Raw genomic sequence first — 16315 nt, 5'->3', positions numbered from 1 at the left:
GGATGAGGCTGGGAATGTGACCACTGAGGATAAGGAAAAGGCGGAGGTTCTGAATGCCTTCTTTACGTCTGTCTTTAAAGGTCAGACCAGTTATCCTCAGGGTACTCCTCTCTCTGACCTGGTAGTCTCGGCTGGGGAGCACGCTAACCCCCCTGTGATTCTGGAAGAAACGGTCAGAGACTTACTACTCCAACTGGACTGCCACAAGTCCATGGGGCCGGATGAGATCCACCCAAGAGTGCTGAGGGAACTGGCGGAGGTGATAGCCGAGCCGCTTTCCATCATCTATCAGCGCTCCTTGTTGACTGGTGAGGTCCCAGAAGACTGGAGGATTGCCAGCGTGACTCCCATTTACAAGAAAGGTTGTAAGGAGGATCCGGGGAACTACAGGCCTGTTAGCCTGACCTCGGTTACAGGGAAGGTTATGGAACAGATAGTCTTGAGGGAGATCATGCGGCATGTGCGGGATGGCCGGGGGATCAGGCCTAGCCAGCATGGGTTCATGAAGGGCAGGTCCTGTTTGACCAACCTGATCTCCTTTTATGATCAAGTGACCCATCTGCTGGATGAGGGAAAGGCTGTTGATGTGGTCTACCTAGACTTCAGCAAAGCCTTTGACACTGTCTCCCACGGTATTCTCCTGCAGAAGCTGGCAGCCCATGGCTTGGATGGGTACACTCTCGGCTGGGTAAGGAGCTGGCTGGAGGGCCGGGCTCAGAGAGTGGTGGTGAATGGAGTTAAATCCAGCTGGCTACCGGTCACAAGTGGTGTTCCCCAGGGGTCGGTGCTGGGGCCTGTCCCCTTCAATATCTTTATTGATGATCTGGATGAGGGCATTGAGTGCACCCTCAGTAAGTTCGCAGATGACACCAAATTGGCTGGGAGTGTGGATCTGCCTGGGGGTAGCGAGGCCCTACAGAGGGATCTGGACAGGCTGGAGAGCTGGGCTGAAGCCAATGGGATGAGGTTCAACAAGACCAAATGCCGAGTCCTGCACTTCGGCCACAACAACCCCAGGCAGCGCTATAGGCTTGGGGCGGAGTGGCTGGAGGACTGTGTGGAGGAAACGGACCTGGGGGTTCTGATTGATGCTTGGCTGAGCATGAGCCGACAGTGTGCCCGGGTGGCCAAGAAGGCCAATGGCATCCTGGCTTGCATCAAAAACAGTGTTACTAGCAGGAACAGGGAGGTAATTGTCCCCCTGTACTCGGCACTGGTGAGGCCGCACCTCGAGTACTGTGTTCAGTTTTGGGCCCCTCACTGCAAGAAAGACATTGAGGCCCTGGAACGCGTTCAGAGGAGGGCTACGAAGCTGGTGAGGGGTCTGGAGCACAGGCCTTATGAGGAGCGGCTGAGGGAGCTGGGATTGTTCAGTCTGGAGAAGAGGAGGCTCAGGGGAGACCTTATAGCTCTCTATAACTTCCTGAAGGGAGGTTGTAGTGAGCTAGGGGTCGGCCTTTTCTCTCGTGTAGACAGTGATAGAACTAGAGGCAATGGTTTCAAGCTGCGCCAGGGGAGATTCAGGCTGGACATTAGGAAATATTACTTCTCGGAAAGGGTAGTCAGGCACTGGAATGCACTGCCCAGGGAGGTGGTGGAGTCACCGACCATGGGGGTGTTCAAGAAACGTTTGTATGTTGTGTTGAGGGATATGATTTAGCTGAGAAGTATTGGTGATGGTTGGACTGGATGATCTTTTAGGTCTTTTCCAATCTTGATAATAATTCTGTGATTCTGTGATTCTGTGATCGAATTAAATGGAAAAAAAAAAACAAAAACAAAAAAAAAACCAAACCATCATGGAGCTCAGCAAAAAGTAGCATGCTTTTCTAGCCCCAGCTTCCTTTGATTCAATGCCTACCCTGCCCACAAGTTGTGCCTCAGCAGAAATAAAAAAGAAATGAAAGGTGTACTTGTTGCAAGTTTACAGACACAGAGCTTCATTAGCAGTAACTTATAGCATATGTTGACACTAATAATGAAAGTTACTCAACAGGGAAAATAAATTAAAAAATAAAATAAAATAAAAAGAGGGAGACAGGAAGGTAAAGAGGGGAAAGTAAAAGTGGCCAGCAGGGAAAGCAGTAACAGGGTCCAGGAGGCTTAGGAGGCTCTCTTCCATGCCACAGTTGGCAATGATGAAGATGATGATGCTTTTTACCAGGCTTTCTCTTTGTTACTATATACCATTTCTTACTGGTCCAGCACTAGTGACCAACAGTCTTGCTGAGGGACCTGCGGTGGCTGAAAGAAGATGCCTCTCTAGTGAGGTTACCTGGGCAGTGGGAACTGAAAAAAGAGTTGAAAACAAGCTTCACGTAGGTTTCCAAGAAGTTTTCCAGTGGCATGAGCACTTGCCTTTCATCTGCTTAGACAGGAGTAAAACTGACAAGCTAAAGACAACTGTAGTCTTATTTGTGATTTTCCTTTGTAAATCTTATTTTTCAGGGCTTGTATACCAGAACCACGTTGTCATGCCTGGGTTGCTCACAATGAAGACAAGAGCTAAAATCTGAGCAGAATAACTGTTTCTAGCTTTATGTTTGAGTACTGCCAGGTTTTTTTCTCTCTTTTGTTTTTTAATTTTTCTGGAGGAAAGAGTTCAAATGCAGATTTTCTGAAAGTGTCTAAGATTAACATAACGTGATATTTGAAAATTAGGCACTTATATCCAAATGAAAAACTTTCAGAGAAGGCTTTCTACTGAGAAATATCTTAAGCTTGATGTTCCCTTTCCCTTCAGAATAAATTAAGTGTACAGAAAGAAAATCAGCCATACTCAAATGCACGGCTTGTTATATCCTGTGAATTTCCACTGTGCCTTAAGAAAAAGTAACAAACGTAAAATGCATTTCCTACAGTGCTCATTGCTGGATAGAATTCATGCCAATTATAAGGTTATGTTAACATCTCTGGGAAAGCATGAATAATACCAAAGTTTGGAAACATTTCTAGTTTGCTAAATGTTAGCTCATATCTTAGACATTTTTAGATAAAGGAAATAACAGTTTGACATCTAGCTGCTGTTATATTGACTTTAAATATCTAGCCCTATTCTATTATTATGTAAGTGTAGACATTGTACTAAAGCAAAATCATTTAATAAAATTGGAAAACCACCTCAGGGAGTGCATATTATAAAAATACATACACATACATATAAAATAAAAGATCTAATATAAATATTCATAAATATGTATATATTGCCTACAATTAAAGAATAAATTTTGTATCTAAAAAAACCATATTTTTAAAAAAGAATGAAGAACAGCAACTTTAGCAGAAATGGTCAGACAAGCAATCATAATTGCCTAAGATTTCAACTTCTGTTTAAATTCCTTTTATTAAATAAATTTTTCCCTGCTCAGCTATCAGTTTATTAGTGATTCTTATCACAAGCCCCTCTTCAGTGATGTCCTCTTGAAATCTCACTCTTTCTGAATATGCACATTCCCCGTACATGAATCATGTCACAGCAGGACAAACCTAATCCTCATTCTTCTGCATGAAAGCGCAGTGCCAAGGCAGTACATTCAGGGGACGCAACGCAAGAGAAGCCGCCACCAATATCAACGTACAATATATCGTTTATGTTCTTCCATACATTTTCTTGCTTCAGGCAACCCACTGACATGCCAAAATCTGGCTTTTTAGTGCAATACAATAGGACAACGATTTACTTGCATACAATGCATTTTATGAATAATAATAGCATTATTTTAGGTCAGTTAACAGCTGGGCTTACTCTCAGACTGAAGAGATCGGTGGAGCTAGTCCTAGGAGTCAGGGAAAGCGAGAGCCCACACTTTCCCCTTGGTCTCCTGGAGCTCCATGCTGTGCCAGCCACCTTCCTGCTACCAAAAGAAAAAAAAAGCAAAACATGAGTTTTCCATCCACTACAGGGGTAGCCAGGGAGTCTGCCAAAGGTAAATAAGCACACTTTTACAGGAGATTCTGCCACCAGAGGGCATTCAAAATCCCCTGGCCCATGCCACCAGTGTCCCTTCCGGCCTGCGACCATGGGTGGCCCAGGAGCTCAGCACACCCACCTGATGCCTTCCTGCTCCTCCTGGCACCCCCAAAAAGCTCACAATCAGTAAGCCAGAAGGAAGCAGAGATTACCAAATCCCTGGGTATGTGCATACCACTAAGAAAGAGAGGGCAAAGGTCCAGTCCCTGGACTACAGCTTGTCCACCTTGATTCCTTTTTATAGCAGAGTTATCTTGGAGACACCAACTAGAGCATCCTAAATAGCACTAGGGAGTGAGCTTGCCCCCCCCTCAGGGGATCAGAGGTCCAGAGCTCAATCTCATTTCTCTTTTGCTTAGAAGTACACATGAACCCAGGCTGCATGGGGGAAGCCATCATCCTCCCTTCCAGTCCCCCACTGATCCCTGGTGGATGACCACTTTGCTTCTTTCCACAAATAATAATAATGTGCTAAAGGAGACAAGGCGGCAGCTTTGGTCGGATAGCGCTCTCGGTAGCATCAGTTTAAGAGTATGTGCAGCCAGGGACATAGGCTGCCCATAAGGAGCCATGTTGCACTAGAAAGAGAGAGAGGGCACTGGTTGCATACACGCTGCCTTCGTCCCCTGCGTGCTTAAGTATTACTGCAGCATCCTCGAATAAGGTGCTCAGCTGACCTCTGAATCCACAAGCCCAAGTGTCCACTATGACAGATCACAGAGCATTTAAGTCTCTGCCAGTGGTACAACCAAGCCACTCAGTTGTGATTGAGCCCTGAACTGTGAGCAGCTTGGCACCCAAGAGTCACTGGGATTCAGAAATTAGAGGATTGCCATTGCAAGCATATGTTAAAAAAAAAAATCATTATCAAATAAGCTGATAAAACCTTACTAAAAGAATTACGAAGTTTCTTTCTTACATGTCTCAAAACTTTTATATGTAAAGAATAAATTATTACAATTTCTCTTCTGATCAGCTATGTAGAAAAGTATGTGGCTCTTCACACTAGAAATACAGATTATTATACGTTAGCATTTCCACTGCTTACTATGATATAAACGAGGCCAACAGCAGCTCTGCAGAGGTTCTGCATGACAGTCATTACAATTGGTATTGTGACATAAAATCATGCCTGTTGTTTACCACACCCTTGCTCTACACAGGTGTTTCCTAACAGCATCTCCTTTTCTGTATCTAGATGGAGCAGCTGAAGATGTCACCTACCTACCAGCCCCTTTTGGTGCCAGATAGCTCTGCTGGCATAGCAGAAATTGTACACACACATCAGATTTACCCCAGTGAAAGCCTACCCAAGCTGATTTAGTCCATCCTCATGAGCTTATTGCACTGAAGCCAAAGCAGAGGCCCAAGAACAATGAACGACTATAGGATGGTCAAACACTGGTTATGAAATATAACCTTGGGAGATGACAAAAGACTCCTCTTGCTTTAAGAAAAGAAGACAAAAAGCCAAGGAAGGAAAAAAAAATAAGTTGAGCAAGATATAACACACCTGCTATGTCCTAGGAAAGTAACCACCCCATCTCCCCAGCTTCCTGCACCACATAGTCCAGCGCTAGGAACTGCCTGGAAACTCAAACGTCCTATAAAGGGCTGAGATTTTGATCTGAGGGAGGGGCAGAAAGGCAGAGAAAAGAAGTCCTCCACATCACTCTGCCCAAGACCTCTCAAGCCTCTGGGACTAAAACAGCCCAGGGACGGCAACCAGCGCTGCTAACTATAGGGCTGGGCTCTGTGGTTTGAGATTGCATGCTCACAGTTAAGCCAGGGGACAATTGCTACGGCCCAACACTTTGCATACATAGTGATGATGACTGGCAACACTTATTGTGATTGACAGTTGGTCTACTAAAATTTTGTTCTAACGTTTGAAACTAGACTAGCTTTTTCTAAGTATTTCTGTCATGGAAATGTCTAGTTTCCAATTTAAATTAGAGAAAAATATATAAAGATTTAGATTTGAAAGTACAAAACTTTTCTCTCTGTCATAGGGACAGGCTTCGGTGTGTTAGTACTCTCTTTCCCAGTTCCAGCCGCTCACATGTAGCTTCCTTTGAGGAGACCTGCAAGGCTTGCATGCACTTCATTTCCATGTTAGTGCATGATCTGAGATTTATTAGAATTACCACCTCCTTTTCTCTTAACCTCAGGAGCAGGACTGTCAGAGCCTTTGGAAAAGTTTGTTTTCTGATAGGACAACTGCATAGAAAAGGGTTCAAACAGACAAAGACATATGTGATTTTTCTGTAAGGGCAGCAAATTCTCGTTGCATTAATGATGCCTCAGTCGCGAGAACAGACAGAACAGACAGAACAGACATCGATAAGTTAGACACTCAGAGACGGTAAAATGTAGCATGACACAGTGCCAATGCAGAAAGCAGTAATTCCATTATTATTTCTTTATCAACCAAAACTTTCCTAACTTCTGTTGCCATAATTGTGATTAATGCCACTTACTTTGTAACTGGGGAATTACTTCTAAAGAAGACAGTAGCTGCAGTGCATTGTAAACACTGCTGCATATTCAGCATCAGCTGAGGCTCCTGCTCAGGTCTAGCTGCTTCCTGAATGTTAATGTAGCCTACTTTATATTATATAAGCAAACAATTCAAAATAAATTACTTGAGATTCTTAACGTATCGCATTTTACTGTAAACAGTGAAAGTCATATGAGGAGCACAAATGAACTGAAATGAACTACACTAAAGTCGGAGCTACTCGTGTTAAAATCCAGTGAGCTGGGCCTTGGGTATGCAGATTTCAACAAGCGATCTTTTAACAAGGCACCCAATTGCAGTGAAAGATGTTGGATTTTCATTTTAAGTAATGGTTTCTCTCTTCACCTTCCACTGAGTTGAGATTGAAGTAAGCTATTCCTCTTCATTTGTATTTGATCTGTCTGTATTGTCTAAGTAACACAGGAGACCTGGACCCTGCAAAGAGAATTGCAGTGCCAGTGACCCATCTGCACGGCCACTGAGGCCAAAGGTGGTTTGCCCACGTGAACCTGTTCCACAAGATTCTGTAGGGAGAGACTCAGAATTACTTTAGAGTCACATAAAATAACTACATACATTTTTGCAAGCTCATCGTTGAAGACAAAATCACATTGAAGACAAAATTATCAACTCCTATCTCCTTTAAGCATTAAAAGAAAAGTGGCAGCTGCTGCCAGTGTGCTTTGTCCCAGCACTGATCGGAGCAGGATGCGCTGGGAAGACGCTCTGGATACACATGGACACTCGTGAAGATTCATACACGTGGTAGCCAACAGGATGCACATGCAATGCAGTGCAAGCTGTGCATCCTATTCAGGCTAAGGGGTTTCTGAGCAGGATAGGAGGCCAGAGGTTCCTGGAAACATCAGTGTCAAAAACTGAGGGGCCTGTAGCCTTCCAGCACCTTCAACTTTACACAGCAGCTGAGGATCCCCATTTTTTTTTATGCAGAGACAACTTGGGTATGTGCATCTTTTTCACAGGATCACAGAAGAGCTGAGGTTGGAAAGCACATCTGGAGTTTGCCGGGTCCAAGCCCTGCTCGGAGCAGGGCACTCAACTGCCTTAGCCCTTTCAGCACTGCTGCCGAAAGCAGCTGTCCCCCTTTCTCTTGTACCTTGATCCTGGTTTCCACCTTCACACTGCCTTCTTCCCCTGATGGCAGCACAAATATTGGTGCAACCACCTGCTGAAATGAAATGATAAACGTAGGTGAGTTAAAACTACACTATACCGTAAGTGATTTTTAAACTGTATCGTGTCTCTGATGTGGCTCACGGCAGCTGCACTGGTGCTTATGCTGACAAGACAGGAGGTAGCCCAAGGCCAGGAAAGAAAAGCCAAGAGCCAGACAGGCTGGGCCAATTCTTTCTGCAGCGTGCTGAACTCTGCCATTCAAAATGCACATGCTACAGGCATGGTTTGAGGTTTCTTAATTTTACGCAAATACTTACACTGATATAAATTCAGGCACGGATACAGCTGTAGCAACATACAATTGCCTTGCACTGGTGTAAATTTTCTCATTTCTGACCTTATTACAGCTATATGGCCTGAAGGGCAAAGTTGGAATCTGAATCAGCCCCTAGACCACGGGAAAGTTCATTTAGGGAACTACCTGGCTCACCCTAAAAACCCTAGACAGCGTGCGAGACACCAGCGAGGCAGTCTGAACCCACACAACCAACCTTGGCAACAGCTTGCAACGTACATTTTCCAAAGCCTACATCAAACCTAAAGGTCTACATGCCTGCAAGGCTTGGTAACCACGAAGGAGATGCTGGTAAGTGTGAGAATAGACAGGCACAGTGCTGCTCTTCAGATGTCAATAATTAGAATGGCTTTTGGAGACATTAAACAGAAGTGGTCTGAACTAACAGAGTAAAGTATCAGCTCGATGTAACGAGTCCCATTTGATAGAGCAACTTATCATTCAGGGATGGTGGGAAAGCACTGCAAGTAGGCTTATCTGTTTTGCAGCAAAGATGCAGGCTACCAAGTATTGTCAGCATTCAGGCTTTGTCGGACTCTCCAGGCCCAGGACAGCTAGCTTGCACATAAAACATCAGATGAGATATTCTGGGGTGTGGACAAGAGCACAGTTACCAAATAAGCATCTGCTCGAACTTTCCTGTGAAAAGCAAGCCCTGACAAGAAGTCAAGGTACGTGAAATGCACTACTTCTCGTTTAATAGAGTTGGCACAAGAGCCAGGGTGTTTTCCACTCAGTGACCGTGCATGGCCAAGCTATTCTACGTACTAGATACAAAGGATAAACGCTTGAAAAATCCATTTATAACCAAGTAAAAATGCCTCCTGACATCTACAATCAGTCCTAAACAGACACCTGATCACAATAATCTATACAGGCATGACCTCCAGGCTTCACTATTGCATCTTCCATGCCTGAAAAAGGTGGCAGAAAGCAGACTGAGAGTCAGACTCGATCTTCAGCCTTTCTGTGTGCCATAGGACAAGCTTTCAGACTTGTACCCTGCTTATGGCACAGCAACATAAAGTTAATAACACTTACTTGGTCACCTCACTGGGGTAGACTTTTGCACTAAATACCCAACACTCAGTACCTTTCAAAAGACTTCAGTATGGGTATCTGGACATCTGGACATGCTGATCAGCCAAGCAACTCATTAGACAGATGACAAAGTAGTTGTGCAGTTACTGGTTTTTTGAAGAAAAACTAAATGCAAATTTCTTTGCAAAATGGACACACATTTAACTTCAGTGACAGCATTTGTTACATATGACTTCTTTAATGAAAATTTATATGTATTAAAAGTTAGTTTAGGTAGGAATTTGACTACAAAAAATAGTTTATTTCACTTATTCCTTCAAGAAAATACTTTGGTGCATCAAGTTTTGCAAATTTTTCTGAAAAAAAGGAGTTTTTACAAAACTCAGTTTTTAAACACCACCATAAACTTGCACAGTAATTCCTACCTTTCTCCTCCCTTCAGCTCCTCCCAACAGCGATTAAGCACTTAGAGGATGGTGATCATTAGGGGGAAAAAAGACACTTATCCATCTTATATGGAGCACAATGTCGCAAAAAAAAAGACAAGTTATATCTATAAATCACTACCTTACAGGACACAGACTAAACAAGTGGTTGCTGCTTCTTGATCAGGCAACTTTCATACTGATCCCAATGGAATTTTACCCTGATTAATTACTTGCCAGATTCACTCAGAGACAAGTTTAGGCAGCATGGAGTCAAATTAGAGAATGAGGAATGTAATGTTCTGGCATAAAAACAAGTGTGTCTTAAAGGCAAAGTATCTTTTCCCTAATTATAATATTGAACTTAAATTAGATTTGAAATTTTTTTTTTAATTTGCTACTTAAACCTGTGACATTTAGAAGCTCTCCTCTCTTTCATTTTTCTCATGAAGGTATTACTATTTTCTTAGGTGGTTTTACTTGTTTTTTCCCTGTACAATGACAAAACCAACTATATGGATCTTTTGGTCAAAAGCATCTGAGTTTGAGTTTCTTCTAGAATTAGCTGCACTCCTCTCAAAAACAGAAGCAAAAATAATTTAATAAGTAACATATTTTTTCAGCATTATTTCCACCAGTTTCACTAATGGATTATATGGTTGCCTTCAGAGCACAGCACAGCAGATATCACCGGATTAAGCTTTAAATCAGTATCTACATATTTACAAGTAAAAAAATTTTACATAGTAAAAAACCAGCACATACATATACACCCAGTATTTCTCAAGAGCACAGAAAGATGTAGTTGATCGAAGACAGGTTTACATTTGCATATGCTTACTGTTACTTCTTAAATATTGAGGTGTACTTCAGTGTGCTCTGATGTACGTGGATTGTGATAGATAATGAGTTATCAAAAATGCCCAAGTACCAGCAGGGTACCAGGCTCCAAAAATTAGTTACTAATCTTCCGTCCATGGGATGAGTCTACAGTGGTGTCATCCTTACGTGGTTAGGTAGATTAATGTTTTTGTTAGGAAATGAGCACCCCAAGTCATCATGCTGCAGAAGGCAACAAGGACCCCGTAACTAGCCTGGTTTAAAGAGGATGCTCCTCTTCCTCTGGTCTCCTGCAGGGTAAGTTGGAGAGCAGAAGGAACGAGGCAGTGTACAGACACAAGTTACCACCACACCTGCATGAACAGAATATGCTGAAGCATGTGTTAACTGTAACGTACAAGTATATTTTATTAAGTGTTATAAAATATATACAATCTTAAAATACAGCGCATTTCACACACAGGTTGTAAGACCTCAGTGGTATTACTACAGCGTTGAATAGATGACACACTTCCAATCAAATCAGCAGACTAGAAAGCTGGAAAAAAACCAAATCTACTCTATTTCAGATTACAATCTCTTTCAGCACCCCACTGCTTAAGGCTATATTTTCTACTACCTGAGTTGATTTCATTAACTGCACAATTTTTTTGCACCTCCATGGTGGGGGGGCAGAGAGGAGGGATTGTGCATGCTTTTCCAAACACAGAACTAGCAAGAAAAATGTTGGTAGTCACTTTGTAAACTTTGCATTAAAAATAAGTAAAAGAAAAAAGTTGGTACTTACAAAACTGAATAAAGCCTACTTAACAATCTTGAATCTAAAGTGAGATCAAGTAAAAAAAACAGCACTTCATTTCATTAATGTACTTCAGTTTCACCACACTTGAAAGTCATGCAAAAAATGATGCCTGTTTCTTCATGTTTATACCACTGTTATGTCACCAATCTTGTGTGCGATGTCATACTACAAAAAGAAAGAATATCATTAATCTATATTAACAAGAAGCCAGATACTGTAATACAAAGAAATTAAAAGCAGGATTCCAATCATCACCCAAGTTACGGTCATTCAGATTAGAGTTTATACCAGTGTCTTGCAGAAAACCAGTGCAGTGATGTAGTAAATTGACTCCATTTATCACTGGAGTTTAAAAGATTGTAAGCTTAACTTAATAGCAAATTTTCAGTATCTTCACCTAGGTTATTTGAAAATCCTCATGGATTTCCCAGCACATACCTACTGCCATCAATTTTTAAAGTATCTGTCAAAGTCTGCTTAGATGTCTTTCTCCTCAGTTTCATACCAGTAACTTGAATTATCAAAGAATCACACACTTTTGTTGTTTACTGCTATAAACACTCAGTTTTCTCAAAGAATCCAGTGACTCATCCCAATCTGCGTACTCACTTGCTTCACTGTTTCCTTAGAAGTCAGTACTAGGTCCTTGACTATTTTTGTTGACTTTTTCTGGGGATAGTTTTTTGCACGAAGATAGTAAAAAATAATTCTTTCTGCAGCTACAGTTCTTTATCAGCTCTGTATTCTTTGATTTAATATTCCAAGACTGATATTGTAAGCATTTTTGCTATCACTCTATGCTGCAAAACTGCCTTTTCTATATGCTGCCTGTACTTAAATTCTGCTGATAATCACCAATATTAATTTTCCAGACATGATATTCTAACAGAAAACAACTCTTCCTAAGTAATAACCCATGAAGGTATATGGATATGTTGCACTTACTGGAAACATCTGATTTTCTTACTCCATTTCAGCTTATTAAAAACTTTCATATTACTACACCAGCCCTCACAGAATAATAAAGCATGCCTCAACTCCACCACAGTTTCTCTGTAAGACCAGTAATTAAAAAAACCTGACTCAGGCTACCTCTGTAACATCTCACTTTCTTCCTTGGAAACTGTCACTCTGCAAATAGAATTACACATCAAATAAAATCTTTCCTTTGCATGTGACAGTAAAAATAATTCAGTACCTTCACAAAGCCTTGCTTGGAAGCATAACTCAAATCAGTATCGAGTATTGCTTGACATTAAATCACCATTTACCTTCTTTGTATTTAAAAAAAATTATCTAGCATGAGAATCTGTTTTACAACTTCATTCTGGCTATTTTTTATATAATTATTCTTTTAAGGAATGTTTCAGGATCATTTATCTAACATTTTCTCCATTTTGGAAGATTTTGGCAGCGGTTTCTTTTTTCCTCTCCTGAAACTTATTTTCCACCCTAACCTAATACATCTGTCTTCAGCTCTAGTATCAGAGGAACAAGAACCCTAGTATCAGCCTGAAATGGTATTTGATCAAATTAACAGATACTCTGTAAGAGGTATCATTAATTGGGACTGAACACTGAGGCGAGAAGTGTCCTTTTGATCTGTATTCTGTCTTTGCACCACAGCGAACACAACGCTCCTGTTTCCCGCTCCTTGCATTAACAGCTCTCGAACAGACACCTAGTTAATAATTAGTAAACATATGCCTTCCAAATAAAGATTAAGCTGCTCCCCACACAGTTCACCCTATCCCATTCTGCTGGAAAAGCCTGAAGAAACAGAGCTCTTACATGCCAAATCTAGCGATTCTTGGGGATAAGGCGGGCGTGCGAGTAGTGGCTCACGTAACGACGGCTCTCCATCAAGCATGTCCTGCTCGCTCCCTCTCATGAATGAGTCAAGAGAAAAATTAACATCTCCTGCTTATGAAGAGAAAGGCCTGAGAGGAGCTGGCATGGGATGAGAGCTTTGGAGCCTCTAGTCATTTGGAAAAGCAAAAGTTAAAAATCAGATGCTTAAATGAGCTAGAAGGGCAGAATGGAACAAATACAACATAATCTGTTCTCCTTTGCCTGCACTGTCCTGATACTTTCAGTCTTGATTTTCCTCTTCTTTACTTTTCATCTAAGGAAAGCTCTACCAAAAAAATAAATTAAAAAAAGGGTAAAGAAAAATGCAGCCTGGCAAGTGAACCCTACCATGCAGCTAGAGGTTATTCATGCAGCTGTGGTAAAGCAAAAAAAAAAAAGAATATCCACCCACGACTGTTATAACTTATGAACAAGATGTGATATCTCTTTTGGATCTTGCAAGGGAAACTATAAATTCATGAGAAACGTCGTTGTCTGCCCAGGTACTTGCAATCATAACCTTAGTACATTTAAGCTGGAAAAATGGAGGCCAGTCTAAAATACGATGTACACGTATTTAGTTTAAAGTGCCTAATGCCAAAGTCAGAGACAAAGGACTGAAACTGGTTAGGAACAAAAACTGTGATAGAAAAGATCAGAAAAAGGAATGACCCACCACAAAAGCAAGATCAATAGCAACACACTGTACTCAGAAAAGGGAAAACTAACTGGATATCCATCCTGCTTCAGTGGGGAAACAAATCCAGCAACCAGAAATAAAAAGGCAGCATGTAATAGGAGGAAGGTCAGCCTTATGCACAGGAAGCTGTAGGCAGAGGGAAGCTGTATAAAAAGCCAAACACAAAGAGAAATTTCTTGCTGACAGGGCCAATGACAACAAGAACGAGCTTTACGTCTCTCTTGATGTACCTCAGCCTGCAGTGTAAGTACACACACGGAGGGACCTCCAGTATTGTTAACGATAAAGAGAAGCACTCAACACATCTTCACTCTGTAGTTCATACCATTTATTTTGGAAATACCTTGCCCTGAGAATGCCTTCCAACACACCAGTAAGTGAGTAGCAGCGCAAAGGGTGGTGAGGGAGGGCCCAGGGGCCCAACTGACTGCTGACGGACACCAGCCCAGGTAAATCCTCTCTCCTACACATTGTTGAGCAGAAGGAGAGAACCAGCTCCTTCCGAGGAGATCTCAAGCAGGCATCCAAGCTGGGATCTGTGACAAAGCCTCCAGAGGAAATGCATTTTTGGCAATGGGGCTTTGGGGGAAGCTGCCTAATGAGATCTGCCCTACTAGTATTTTTACTACATCTTGAAATACCCAGGTAATGCTAGAAGTACTGGAAGAGCGACTACTGTCAGGGCAGAACTAAAAAACAGCAAGCGGCAGGCGACAGAGACAACCACAGGTGGTTTGACCAAGATAAATATCTATAAGTACATATATTTGAAAATTTTCTGTGATAATGAAAGAAGTGAAACTAAGTACTAGATGGGCAGCTGATAAAGACTAAAGACTCATCAAGCATACCTTTTTTAAAAAAAAAAAAAGACAGTGTGATGGGAAAGTCTAATTCCAAAAGTACCTAAAAGTCAATAGAATTATCTCAATTCTAACGGACGGGGAGCCAAGGAATAAGGAAATGCCAATGTTGGGGGTTTTTTTCCTAAAAAAAAAAAAAATTAAAAAAAAATCACTAAGTCATGACAGAGCCAGGACATCAACCCTAATCCTCCACTTCATTAATCAGACTCACTTGCCTTGACATTCTTTTATTAATGTTACTACCGCAGGTGAGTGAGCTTCTGTTTGCTAATGTCAAGCATGAAAGATGTCTTCAGCTTCCTCCCATGTTCAGCAACTTTCCCTCACCATGTACAAACCATAAAGCTGGCAGCAAGTTAACTAGTTAATATGGTTGGCACAGACACGGGATGTTGTCAGAATAAAATTCACATGTGAAATGTAATGACCCAATTTTCACTGTCAGTTGGATACCCCACTCAGAGCGCTGATTAAAATCCTAGCCTGCTCAGGTAACACTGGGGGAGGGAAATTATGCTAATTCAAGCAACAAAAACGACTGTTGAGCATAAAGGCTCTAACACTCCTTCCAGCTCTTTCATCTAGCGATAAAGGATTTCAGTGGGTTGTCTGAGATTTCTGCCTGCCCACTCAGTTCATGCACTATTAAAAAAAATCACATTGATATGCATATATCATAATGTAAATAATACACCTAAAATACTTCAAGTAGCAACATAACCTTGATTTCAAAAACATGCAATTGTTTAGAACTTTAATGTCTTTCAAGTTTGCAAGTCTAGTGTAATCAGGACTGTACATTATCTGTACAAGAATCACAATTTTTATTGTCTTCCTCCTAAAAGAAAACCAACAGATACAATTACGATATGTCTGAGGTATTTTTTTTTCTTGAATGAGCTTCAAATGAAGAAACATTGTCGATTATCTTAACTTCACTCTGGGATTAAAAAAGACATTTTCATTATTAACTCTAAGCTCCGTATCAGTTAATCAGGTTTCAGTTACTTTTTTTTTGGTAAATAAAAGGCATGTAGAAGTATGTACTTCCAGCCTAGAAATAGCGTTTGTAAATATAGCATCTCTCACCACAGCTCTTAAAACCTATCAAAAACTACATTCATACCTCAGCTATACATTTCCTTTAATGATCTCTGTACTGTTTACAACTTTTTGTCAGAGCTTATACAGAAAAACACTCCGATGATGCAGATTACAGTAATCCTTTTCACACCTAAATTATTTTCCTGAGTCAGCAAGAAGAAAATAACTTTCTGGCACCTAAGAAGGTTACTTTGCTTTCTGTTAGAAAACGTAACATTTCTTAGCAAGTCACTACAAGCCATCAGCAGAGCCATAGGGTCACGTTTAGCTGCAGAGAGAAAGGGATGCAGGCTGCCCAAGTGCCAGGCCCAAGAGAGTGCGTAGTATTCCCAAACACAAAATTTATTGCTTTGTTTCATCACAAAGCATTCATATTTAACCATAAAATGTTTCTTCCAGGTGGGCTGGAGACAGCATGGGAGACCATAGCATCTTTTTGAAGTTGTATGTTCTAAACACAGCAAGTTCTCTCATCTTACATAGGGCTACAAGGCCATTAAATTAAACTGGTTACCTAAAGAGGTCACCCAAACCACAGCTCAAGTCTGAAGCAAGAGGAAAAGACATTGCAATTCTCAAGCAATTTCATATTGAATTACAGAATACTAGGACGAAACCAGGGCAAGACCAAACAGTTCATTTGAAGCTGTGTCCTTTTAGTACATTGTAATTTTTCTTGTCTACCAACAAGAAACAGGGAAAG

At 41.4% G+C, this 16315-nt stretch overlaps 1 protein-coding gene across 1 annotated transcript in view; it reads right to left on the bottom strand.

Moving 5' to 3' along the window:
* Window positions 1-10688: 10688 nt before the first annotated feature.
* The window catches only part of CXADR (CXADR cell adhesion molecule), a 36709-nt gene continuing 31082 nt past the window's right edge, over window positions 10689-16315 (bottom strand). The window contains exon 8 of the mRNA XM_086764060.1: window positions 10689-11256. Coding sequence (XP_086620186.1) covers window positions 11215-11256 — 42 coding nt within the window. The 3' untranslated portion in view covers window positions 10689-11214. The remainder of the gene's footprint in view (window positions 11257-16315) is intronic.

Source organism: Chlamydotis macqueenii, chromosome 1, assembly GCF_036417535.1.
Source record: "Chlamydotis macqueenii isolate bChlMac1 chromosome 1, bChlMac1.mat, whole genome shotgun sequence".
In the NCBI taxonomy this organism is placed as follows: Eukaryota; Metazoa; Chordata; class Aves; order Otidiformes; family Otididae; genus Chlamydotis; species Chlamydotis macqueenii.
This window is presented reverse-complemented; position numbering and strand designations above follow the sequence as displayed.